At 36.0% G+C, this 13,176-nt stretch overlaps 2 protein-coding genes across 2 annotated transcripts; one reads left to right on the top strand and one right to left on the bottom strand.

Moving 5' to 3' along the window:
- Positions 1 to 7,017: 7,017 nt before the first annotated feature.
- Positions 7,018 to 9,147, top strand: HO133_009627 (uncharacterized protein; the record flags this gene model as incomplete). The annotated part of the gene is made up of 2 exons (XM_037300488.1): positions 7,018 to 7,282; positions 7,337 to 9,147. 2 exons carry the CDS (start codon positions 7,018 to 7,020, stop codon positions 9,145 to 9,147), a joined length of 2,076 nt encoding a protein of 691 aa, XP_037154336.1.
- Positions 9,148 to 9,626: 479 nt separating this feature from the next.
- On the bottom strand, positions 9,627 to 12,861 carry HO133_009626 (uncharacterized protein; the record flags this gene model as incomplete). Its single annotated transcript, XM_037300487.1, has 2 exons — positions 9,627 to 11,819; positions 11,902 to 12,861. The coding sequence occupies 2 exons, from the start codon at positions 12,859 to 12,861 to the stop codon at positions 9,627 to 9,629; spliced, it is 3,153 nt and encodes a 1,050-aa protein (XP_037154335.1).
- Between the last annotated feature and the right edge of the window lie 315 nt (positions 12,862 to 13,176).

Here is a 13,176-nt window from a genome sequence, read left to right as displayed (position 1 = left end):
CGCGATTAATTTTATTAAATCGTTTAATTCTATAGCTAAATTTAAGTTAACGTTAATACTTATCGTTATAGAATCTTATCGTCGTAACGTCGATTATTAGAACTTTTCTTTTTTTATATATATTGCTATTAAACTAATAGAACTAATAAAAAAGATTAGAATAGTTATTAAATCGGCGGAATTTTAACTAATTTTTAAGATAGTTACTAAATCGGCGGAATTTTAGCTAATTTTTAAGATAGTTACTAAATCGGCGGAATTCTTAATTTCAGCCCTATTCGCAAGATTAGCAATTTGAAATTTAGTAGAAACTTTTCAGATTTGCAGATGTCTAGACTAGACTGCTAGTAGATATTAAAGATAAAAAAATAAAGAACTATAATAAATAGACTAGATAAGAAGAAGAATTCGAAGAATCTTACTAGTACGTAAATAAGATATAACTATATCTCTAGAATCTCTAAAGATAATATAGATATAATATAGTTAAGACTATTAATCGAAAAGATATAATATAATATAAGAGATTAATCTATTATATTATACTCTAATAAGATATAAAATATTTATATTTATATAATTTCATATCTAATATAATATAAAATCTTAGCGAGATATTTTACGATATAATATATCTATAATATTATATTATAATATAATATATATATAAGATATCTCGACTAAGATTTCTATATTTAGAAGTATAAGTAGTTATTCTAGTTATTATTCTAGCTAATTATAGTCGTTACTACCGTAACTATCTCTATTATAACTATCTTTATTATAACTATCTCTATTATAGCTATCTCTATTATAATTATTTCTATTATAGCTATCTCTATTATAACTATTATCGAAATATAATCTTTATATATCTTAGCTACTATATTTTTCAGCTATCTAATTTTATATTATATTTAGAATCTAGTTTCGAAGAGATTTTAGAGAATTAATTTATTCGTTCTATATATTATATATCTAATATTTTAATAGCTATTACTATTATAACTATTATAATAATAATAGCTATAATAGTAGTAATTATAATAGTAATAGCTATAATAGTAATAGTTATAATAGTAATAGTTATAATAGTAATAGTTATAATAGTAATAGCTATAATAGTAATAGTTATAGTAGTAATAGTTATAATAGTAATAGCTATAATAGTAATAGCTATAGTTAACTAGAATAATAACTAGAATAGCTACTTATACTTCTAAATATAGAAATCTTAATCGAGATATCTTATATATATATTATACTATAATATAATATTATAAATATACTATATCGTAGAATATCTCGCTAAGATTTCGAATTCATATTAGAAAAATAAAATGATATTCGACTCTATTTATATTATACTCGAGTACGATATAGTATTACTTAATATAAAATATTTTATAAGATATATTATATCTTTTCGACTAGTAGTTAAGACTAGTATACGACTCGATAATATTACTATATCTCGATAAATCTTCTTCGATCGAGGTCTATACGGACTATAAATATTTAAAGATATAGAATAAGCGATAAGCTTATATCTCTGGTCTATTAGTTATAAGGGTTATAGCTATTGAGAGAGTGAGTAGTATTACGAGCGTATTCTTAATATACTACTTAGCCCTATAGCTAGCGAGCCTTAATAGAAGATATCTTCTACTATATTATATCTCCTTTCTATATATATAGTTCGATAGTCTTATTATTCTATTCTATCTCATCTATATTACGTATCTCTATACTGATTTTAATAGTATAAGTAAGAATCTCTAAGTTCTTCTTTAGTTTTCTTATTATAATTCTTTAAAAGAATTACGTATATATTATAATCTAGTTACTCGCTTAAAATTAATTAAAAAATAAGAATTTTTAATATATTATATTAGATTAACTTAATATCTTTCTTCGATAATAGCGATAATAGTAATATCGCGTCTCGAAGATTTCGCTAGCGTATTATTAATAGTACTTTATTAAAGTATTAAGAGTTTTTAATTTAACGAAGATTTATAAAGAATTAAATAAATAGTAATTAAAAAAAAATTTATTATATAGTAGTTATCTAATTTTATATTTTATAATAGAGAAGAGATTAATTAGATAATATAATTTAATTAGTTAAAATCTCTTAAATCGAATCGAGTCGTAAACGCTAATATTTTAAATTAATATTAAATAATTTTAATATAAGTCTCTTTATAGAATATTATATAGTTAATATCGATTAAGACTATTAATAACGATAGTAAGATTTATATATAACGTATTATAGCTTCGAAAGTTATTTAGATATATAATAATATAAGAGTCTAATTAATAAGTTTAATATAAGATTATTATTAAGTAATATAAATCTAAGAAATCGATTTATAAATATAAAAATAAAAAAAATAAAATTTAAAGATATTAAATGATTTTAGTTCGTTTAGAAATGCGATATCTAAGATATTATCGAGTCGTATACTAGTCTTAAGTATATAATATATTATTTCTACGTTTTTATATTATTCTAATTTACGACGTTCTCGATTATAGAAAGTTCTAATAACTAAGCTTATATACTTTATCGAAATTTATATCGAATTTAAAGTATTTATTATACTTTTATATATAAATTTAATTCTTATCTATAAGATCCTCTATCTTAATAAGATTTAAATTCTTTATATTAAAAGTAAGACGAGTTATAATTAAGTATTTACTCTTCTTTACGTTAGTCTTAGCTTTTACTTTTATATATTACTTTATAAATCTTTTAATCTTCTTTTTAACGAATTCCTTAGTAATTTATTAATATTAAAGCTATATTTTTATAATATATTTCTTTAACTTAAATATAATTTAATTTCTTATTAATAGATTAAGTAATTTATATAAACGAAGTTTCGATTTCTTTAATATATCGTCTATTAAACTATAATTCTTAAAATTATTTTCGATATATCTAATAAGATCTTCGTAGAATTTAAGAAACGATTAATTTCCTTAATTAATTTTATTATAAGTATACAAGTAAAGGCCCATGAATTAAATTCATGGAGTTGGATTTTTCTAAGTCAAATCGAATTTTAGCCCTAGCCCTAAGTTAAATCGAACTCTAATCGCTTACTATGCGTTTTTAACCTATATAGATATATATATACGAAGAGAGGCGCGCTAAGGTCTAATTAGAAAGGTATATTAAATGTAAAGAATTAATTCGTAATAATTGCCTATAAAAAATAGAGAAAGGTTATCTTCTTATAATAAGAAGTATCGAAATATCGGAAAGAAATGGAGATAATATATTAATTAGTGGTGTGAATCCCACATTATCTCCTATCGTAGTAAAATCTTTCGAATAATAAAATAGCTATTAGAGTAAGATATCGGACGATTTTAATTCGTTTAAATATATATTATTCGATATTTCTTCTATAGAGATTTAATTAACTATAATCGTCGTAGTAGATTCTTCTCTTATAACGTTATTATAGTAATATATTATATTAATATAGTAAAGATAATAGATTAAGTTATAGTAGTATTCTTCACTTACTAAGTAATAATTTAATATAGAACCGTAGAGAGTATATAACGTGAGATCTTGGAGAGCTAAGCCGTGTTCTTAATGCTGAAAGCCTTATTGCCGCTTGGTTTCTCCGTAGTATTCTCCGTAGTATTCTCTATAGTATTCTCTATAATATTCTCCGTAGTATTCTCCGCAGTATTCTCCGCATTTATTTATTATAGTTTCTCCTCTTACTTCTTAATATAGTGAAGATAATAGACTAAGTTATAATAATATTCTTCGCTTACTAAGTAATAATTTAATATAAAATCGTAAAAAGTATATAACGTGGGATCTTGAAGAGCTAAGCCGTGTTCTTAGTACTAGAAGTCTTATTATCGCTTAATTTCTCCGTAGTATTCTTCGTATTCGCCTACTATATTAATTTCTCTTATACTAATTAAGTAAATTAATATAAGATTATAGAGAGTAGGTCTATTATATTACTGCTACTAATAATTATCTTTATAATATTCTTCGCAGTATTCTCCGTATTCGTCTATTATAGATCCTCCTCTTATTTAATTAAGTGCGAGAGTATCGAGAGTAAATTAATGAAATTAATAGAATTAGTAGAATTAATAGAATTAATAGAATAGTAAAAGAAGAATAGTTATATAAATAGATGGAAGGATTATTATTCGATCTCGGACGCGTTTAATATAACTATAATATTTAAATATTAGTTTAACCCATCTATCGCTAGCTTAAAAGAAGTATATAGAAGAGAATATATCCGTTTAGACTCTTTTTAAGGGCCTTTTAACGCGTTTATAAATAATTAATACAGTAGTAGATAGCTATTAAGCTCGCTTACGGCCTCGATTACTAGTAGTAGCGAATTTATCGAGAGATAGTCTAGAGGCGTTAATAGAGGCTCTAAGAGGCGAGTAAAAGGAGTATATATATTTAAATTAAACGCGTTTAGTGTAACTATAATATTTAAATATTAGTTTAACTTATCTATTACTAGCTTAGAAGAAGTATATAGAGAAGAACGTATTCGTTTAGGCTCTTTTTAAAGATCTTTTAACGCGTTTATAAGTAGTTAATATAGTAGTAAATAGCTATTAAGCTCGCTTACGACCTCGATTATTAATAATAGCGAATTCGCCGAGAGATAATTTAGAGGCGTTAGTAAGGGGCTCTAATTAAACGAGGGATATCGAAGACGATTATATTTATATTAATAGAATTAATAGAATTAATAGAATTAGTAAATAGATAAAAGGATTATTATTTAATTTCGAACGCGTTTAATGTAACTATTATAACTATTATATTTAAATATTCATTTAATTTACTAATAGTAGGTTAAACTTTATAATTTTTACAGCGTTAGAAAGCGTAAAGCGAGCTCTATAATTTAAGGAATTATAAAGTAACTATATATATCGCAAGCTGAGTACTTCAAAGTGTAAAACTTCTACATATAAATTTTTGATAAGGGAGCTCGGAAGGACTATCGAGCTAACTTAGCCGATCTAACCGAAAAGCGTAGCGAACTCGAATTTATAATTAACTATATATATAAATTCAAGGTTTTTAAGCTTAGCCTTACCTTATTCTATTATATATACTAATTAATAAATTCTCTTAAGAACGAATAAGAATATCTTATAAACGTTATTTAAATAATTTAGAAGATTATTAACTATAGAATATAAACGATATCGTCGTCTAATAGATATATACTAATTAATCTCTTTTTTAAGTCTTATTATAATATAAATAATTTTAAAAATATTAATAAAAAAATAATCGCTATTATAAGTAAGCTTATCTTAGATTCTTATTTTTTAATTATTAAATAGTATTAAATTAGTATTTATAAAGATAGATAGATTTAATAGTTTTAGACTAGATAATTATCTAGTTAGCTATAAGAAAAGTAATTAAACTATTTTAAGTATCTTAAAATTTCGTAGTCTAGATAGAGATAGAAATAAGAGTAAAAGAGTAGAGATATTAGACGAGTTTTAAATCTATATCTCTTCTTATTATTTTAATATCTTCTATAAAGAAGAAGAAGCTAAGATATTAGACGAATTTTAATTCTAGATCTTCTTTAGATAATTTAATATCTTATAATATCGCTAATAAAGATTCTTAATAGATAGAGAGTATTATATATATAATATATAGAGTAATAATAAGTTAGAGAATAAGTATCTTTTATATAAATCGTTATATATAAGATAAAATTAGTTATAATATATAGATAATTAATAATATAGAGAGAGATATCTTAATATTAATATAGGTGAATTTAAGTAAGAATTTAAGAAATTTATAATATATTAAATATAGATAAGAACGGAGTAGAGAGATCTCTGAAATTTCGATATTATAAAGATAATAATAATTTAAGAAATATAATAGATCTCTATATTAAGAGTATAACGTTTAAAATAATAAAATTTCTTTATAAGAGTCTATAATACTCGTTTCTTAATTAATTAAGTTATTATAAATATAATAAGTACTTTAAATAGTATTCTTTTAAATAATAGAAAGTTTATCGAGAGTCTATTATCTAATAATAAACTTTTTACGAAAAATAGAATAAAGAAGAATATCTTTATAAGAATATAGTAAAATAAGTTCTTATTCGTTCGAGATACGATAAAGAATATAAATACTATAAAGTATATTCTTTAAATTAATATAAATTAATTATTTATAGAGACTTCTATATAATAGAAATATCTAGCGTTTTCTTTATTAGACTTAATCGCTTACTTCGAGTAAAAAGTAAAAAATGTATTAATTCTCTTCGTCGAGAGGTATATAAAGAAGTCTTATTATAATATTAGAATTAATATAGATATAATACTAGTATAAGTAAGATAGAATAAAAATAATAAGGCTATCGAATTATATAGATAAAAGTAAAGTATAATATAATAAAAGGTATCTTTTATTAAGATATTAGACTATAGAATTAAGTAATATATTAAGAATACGCTCGTAATATAAATATAGCTAGATAGAATAAATACTCTTCGTATTTACTTATTATAATAAAAAGAATTATATTAAATAGTAGTAAGAATAATATTTATAATTATCTCTTTAAATAGAGAGTTATTTATAATTAAAATATAGCTATTATAGTTATAAAATATAACTATTAATTATAAAAATAAAAAATATCGCTATTATAGTTATAAATATTTATTATTTCTATATACTTAGCGTATATTAGATTTTAAATTATAAGTTAATTTATAATTTATATATTTTTAATATATAATATAATCTAATAAGTAAAAATATAATTATCGAACGTAATCGTATATTAATATTACGCTAAGTTAAAAATATATTAGCATATTTTAAAAATATGTGGTTACCGAAGGGACCCTAAGAATATAGGGCTACTAGCGTGTTTTGAGCGTACAAGACCCTCGTACGCTAACCTCCATCCAACCACCAGACTTTCGCCGCCGGGCATCATGGCACCTACCTGTGCCAACCCGCTGCTTCTTGAATGGATCAAAGAAATCTATGAACTGGCCAAGGAGCGCAACTCGAAGGGTGTTACAACGTACAAGAGAGCCTACGAGTCCATGAAAGCATGCCCGCTAACTTTCAGCCACCCCTCAGAAGCGCAGCAGCTCGATGGCATTGGTCCCAAGATCTGTGACAGACTGACAGAAAAACTGAAGGAGCACTGTGAGGCTAATGGGCTACCGGCCCCGAAGAAGCCTCGAGGGAAGGGCAAGGGCCCTTGATGCAAGCCTTTTTAGGCGGCACAGCTAATTGGACGAGCAGCACGCAGGCGTCTCAGCGCTGAAGATCTTGTCAATGGCGAAGAGCCTGCCGTACCTCCTGCGAAAAAGCCTCGTAAGGCAAAGCCTTATGTCCCTTCCCTACGCTCCGGTCCTTATGCCCTCATACTCGCCCTGTCCTCTATGCCTGAAGAGTCACTACAGAGTTTCAGCAAAAAAGAAGTCATTGATCTGGCTCAACCTCATTGTGAAGCATCATTCACGGTCCCCAGCGAATCTGGGAAATTCTATACAGCATGGAATTCGATGACTACGCTGGTCAACAAGGATCTGGTCCAAGAGAAGGGTAGACCGCTCAGGAAATATGCTTTGACAGAAGACGGCTGGGAAGTGGCGAGGAGGATGAGGGTTGTACAGGCAGGAGGAGTTCTGGATGAGGCTACTGGTAAACGTAATAGAGGCCTGGACATGCCCGGTAGATCTGAGAGCATGATCCAGGCTGGGGAAGATGCTGATCGCTTTCTCGATCTCGAAGAGTGCTTTGAGGAGGAGGAACCGCTGAGGTCGCTACCAACATCTTCAACATCCACAAAGAACGCCAAGCAGCTGGAACCGATATCAGGTCCTTCCGGTCAACGGTTAGGAGGAGCTCCAATTGACAAGTACGGCACCTTCTCCAAAGCGAAAACTCAAGAACCGTCAGTCGCTCCAAAGAGGAACTTCGTTGAGCTGTTGTCCAGTCCAGAGCCGGAAACCGCTCCAGACATGCCGTGGGCTTCATCTAATTTCGACCAAGACAGCAGATCGTTGACATCTAAGTTCGCCTCAAAACCTCTTCAGCAAACGTCGAATCCGCCCTCGTCCACTCTGCTTCAAGCGATGAACAGGACATCTATGCCACCAGCCCAGTCATCCGGAAACCCTTCCGGCCTTCCCATTTTTGACCCCATACGCCTCGCTCCTGGAACCTTCACAGTCCACCTCGTACTCGACAATCGCGAAGTCCGCACCAAAGACGACCGCGACTACATCGCTGACGAGCTCGCAAAGAAAGGCACCAAACCCCTGGTCCGGCCACTAGAACTAGGCGATTTCTTCTGGGTAGCCAAGTGCCACGATCCCGACCTTCTCTCCCGTCACGGCGAAGAAGGCTCCGAAATCTGTCTCGATTGGATTGTCGAGCGTAAGCGCCTTGATGACCTTGTGGGCAGCATTACAGATGGCAGGTTCCAGGAACAAAAATTTCGTCTACGCAAATCCGGTGTGAGGAACGTGATATACCTCATCGAAGAATTCAGCCTGAGCACTGAGAAAAGTACGAAGTTTCACGAGGCTATCCAATCGGCTATTGCAAGTACACAGGTTGTTAATGGCTACTTCGTGAAAAGAACTGTAAAGCTGGATGAGACCATCCGCTACCTAGCCCGCATGACAAAGATGCTCAAATCGCTATACGAGTCGAAGCCCCTATATTTGATACCGACGAACGCTTTAACACCGACAACATACCTACCCCTTCTAACTCACCTCCGGACGCACCCCTTGCACCTCGACAAGTCCTACCATATAACATACCCCTCTTTTGCCTCCCTCTCCTCCAAATCCGATACTCTCACGCTGCGAGATGTCTTCCTGAAAATGCTCATGTGCACGAGAGGTATCAGCGGGGACAAAGCGCTGGCTATCCAGAAATACTGGGGCACGCCGAGGGCGTTCATCGAGGCGTTTGAAGGCTGTGGGAGTCGCAAAGAACGAGAGGCGATGATAGAAACGAGGCTGGGTGGGGTGGTAGGGAGGGCCAAGATCAAAGGCGTTCTAGGCGCGAAAGTGGCAGGTGTCTGGGGTGAAGAATAAGCGCTTTTTGGAGTTGAGTGGGATAGGGGCGATTGTGTTGCGTTGTCGATATGCCTTGTCGATCATGCTTACGGGGCGCTGTTTAGGTTAGATACCCGCTCAATGTGAGCACGCGAAATGGATCGTAAATACCTTTACTGCTCTGCTCTTCTCCTCCTGCATCCCCTCGGTGCGCACATTGCCTGAGATGTACCCGCCACATTGCAAGTTTACCAACCGCTCTCACATGCTCTTGATTCTGGCGATTGAAATACTTTGAAAGCAGTAGCACCGCTCAAAAGCACGAGCATCATGTTAGCGATAAAACTTTTATTACGTCACCGACGAGATCTATGAGTTCTTATATCAAAAGTGTTTACAGGGTATAAGACCGTCCCAAAAGTAACCCTCAAAGCACTCCTTCCCATCATCACTCGTCTCGATGCTGGCCTGCTACCATCATCACGCACCTCCATCGTATCCCAATCCCCTCCAACCCGTTACTCTTCACGGGCAACCGCCTTCCTTCTCTTGAACATATCCAACCATGCCCCTTCCCACCTCAGCGCCAAGCTGCTTCCCACAACACACAGACTGCTCAGAGCCATGGCAGCACTGCCCCAAACGGGACCTAGTCTCCATCCCTCACTCTTGACCTTGAAAAGCACTCCGGCTGCGATTGGCACGAGGATGATGTTGTAAATGACCGCCCAGCCGAAGTTGAACTTGACCCTTCTGAACACCCTTGACGAGAGGTCAAAGAGGGTGATGACGGAATCTAGGGAAGAGGAGAGCAGGATGAATGATGAGCTATGCATAGCGATGTCGGAAGCGGAAGAAAGGGAGATGGAGACGTCGGCGATGGTGAGGGCAGGGGCGTCATTGATGCCGTCGCCGATGAACGCGACTATGGCCCTCTCTTTTTCCTTTTCGTCGGACCCTTTCTTCTCCAAGAGTTTCTTAAGCCATGTAGAAGAACCTTGTCGACGAGGTCCATTTTCCTGTAACGAGCGGATCTTGCTCGCTTTCTCCGTAGGTAAGACGCCTGCGAAGACATGATCTTGGGGGATGGAAAGGGTGCTCGCTACTGCGGAAGCAGTCGTTGGGTTGTCACCAGTGAGCATGTAGACTGGTATGCCTCTAGACTGGAGAGCTGAGATAGTAGGAGCGGCGGAGGGACGAACAGGATCAGAGGTGGCAAAGATGGCTGCAATGGTCCATGGTGTTTGGCTGTCCGAGAAGACCTCGACACAGGCAGGATCGCTGGACCCATGGATTCGGCGCATGGCGAGAAGGGCGACGGATTTTGATTCGGACTTCCAGCGGGAGAGTGTGGTGTTAGTGAAGTAGTTGGGTGTGAGAGTGTCGGAGATGAGAGAGGATATGAGGGCTTCGGAGCCAAGAGCTGCTTCGTAAATTCCCGAGTCTGAGTCTTGTGACGTATCGGAGCTGAGAAACGTGCCACGCATGCCACGACCTGGCTCTTCATTGATTCCATTGACCGTGCGGATCGTCTCAGAAGGTTGCGTGGAGGCACATGCGAGAATGGCGCGAGCCAGTGGATGCGAACTCGGCTCTTCCAAAGCCTTAGTGACCGCCCAAGCAATGCGTCCTTCTCTGTCTTCATAAAGCATCTCATGATCAGTGACATTGATATCTCCGCCTTCGGTAAGTGTGCCTGTCTTGTCGAAGACCACCGCATCGATTTTGCTGGCCTCCTGGAAGGCCTCGCCTCCTCCACGAACAAGTATGCCGTGGCTTGCTGCCAGACCACTTCCCACAAAGAGCGCCGTCGGAGCTGCAAGACCAATTCCACAAGGACATGCTACAACAAAAACTGCAATCGCAAATTCGAGGCTCCAAAAAGCCCAACCTCCTTGCTGTCGACCAAGGTAGTTGTGGGACAGAGCTCCTGACTCACCAAGTGAGAGCCAAATGACGAATGTAATGATCGCTAGGGCAGTGATGACTGGCACAAAGTAGCCAGTCACGATATCGACTACTCGTTCGACGGGCGCACGCTTGGTCTGACCTTCACGGACAACAGCCACTATCTGGTCGAGCATGGAGCTACCACCGACGTCCGTGACTCTGACAGTGATGGCATTTCCAATATTGATAGCTCCAACATAGACCCTTTCACCCTGGCACTTGGTTACGGCCCTGGCTTCGCCCGTCAGAGAACTCTCATTAAAATCAGTGGAGCCTTCTGTTATTGTTCCGTCTGCGGGTGGGGATGATCCATGTGGGACCATTACGATGTCTCCTACTTCTAGAAGATTCGCATCAATTCGTTCGGAATCAGTTGGCGATGTGCTTTCTCTCTGCTTTTCGTTTCTGTCTCCCGAAGCTGCTTCGACAGGCATTGTTTCCTCTAAAGATGTGGCAAGCACTGCCTCTCGTGGCCGGAGGTTCCCCAGCAACCCAATAGCGTTACCCGTTTTAGCCTTGCTGTAAGCTTCTAAGTATCGTCCAATAAGAATGAAGAAGGTTAAAAAAACGACAGAATCAAAATATGTTGAATTTGAGCCAAGAGACTTAGATCTCGTCGTGGCGTTGATCCCAAGCACTGCAACGGAAGCGAGATATGCTATTGACGTGCCTGCAGAGACGAGCAAGTTCATACTGCCGAAGCGGTAAAACCTCTGATAAATAGGTACCCTACTCCCTTTTCGCCACAGCGCACGTATCTCCTAATTAAAGTTTGGGGTCAGCATGGCTCGTGACTCAGATCTAAGAACGTGGACAGGAAGCGACTAATCGGGATGTGAATACCTTAATAGCGCGCAGGTGAAAAACATCCGCAGCGAGGAAGAAGACTGGTGTCGCCAGAATGAACATAGCCCAATCAGCACGAGTGACAGTCCCAGCCCACTCTGCTTGCTCGAAGAATCGTCTGACCTTATTGGACGCCGGCACTAGGCTCATCCACACCACTCCTATCAACAATGTGGGGATGGCGACCACAAAGCTAAGGACGAGACGAATTAGAAGTCGATACTGCTCGTGCTTCTGCATGGCTTGAGACCTTTGTTCTATTGACGGCGGGGTGTAAATTTCGACGTTGAATGACTCGTCCACAGATTTGATCGTAACGATGATGTGTCTGATTGTGATGCTAGGCGGAGAAGGTGAGTAGTTGACTATCATGACGGGATCCTTCAACGTTGGCGGTTTGTCGATGGTGACCGCTCCCGAGTAATTGGTCTTGATCGCTTTATAAATTCGGGGTGTGCAATGTTTGCAATACATGCCATCTATCTTCAGCATCACCGTCCTTTGGCTTTCTTTCATTTTGCTTTTTACCTCCTTTGACTGAGCGTTGATCACACCGCAACGCTGTACGGCAGCGTCGTAACCCAGATCCTCTATGGTATCGACGATCTTCTGCAGGTTCTCTTCTCCTTGAAAAACCACCCGCGCACTGTTTGTCATCAATGTCACATTGACGGATTCAACAAACGGTAATACCTTGGAAGACAGGCCATTATCAATGGCGCTTGTACAAGATGCACAAGTCATCCCACCAATACTGAGGATGGCCTCGAACCGCTCATTGGAACGAGAATGCTGGGGCGTCGGTCTTGATAGAGAGCTGATGCTTGGGGATGGATTTGGAGTAGATGGGCTCGATTCAAGGCCGCTTGCTTTTACAAGGCCATGCTTCATTAGGGCAAGATCACCTTCCTGGCGGCTATCCAGAGACGCAGTGGTGGAATTCGCGGATATTTCCATTGGTCGATCGCTTTCTTTTTGGCAAGCAACACAGTTCATCAAGTGGCTCCTGCGCCGACTGCGATCGGACAGCTGGTTGCATTCATTGGTTTTCGTTAGGCTTAGAGATGATGGTCTCCAGAAGTCTGTAGCGGCTTCAAGCCATCCGTCTCCACTGTCTTCAGCTCCAAGCTCCTGAACTCTGCGTTCGCTTTCATCCAGTGTAACCGCACTGTAAACTTCGAACGCGGCATCAGATAGGGAGCGACAAATTTCTGAGGCAGACAACGTCTTCTCATGAAGTATGCGGACTTCTCCGGAAAGGATATTGGTGTC

This window comes from Letharia lupina (assembly GCF_014066315.1).
Source record: "Letharia lupina isolate WasteWater1 chromosome Unknown contig_7, whole genome shotgun sequence".
In the NCBI taxonomy this organism is placed as follows: domain Eukaryota; kingdom Fungi; phylum Ascomycota; class Lecanoromycetes; order Lecanorales; family Parmeliaceae; genus Letharia; species Letharia lupina.
Note: the sequence above shows the minus strand (reverse complement) of the source record. Positions and strands in the feature narration are given on the sequence as shown.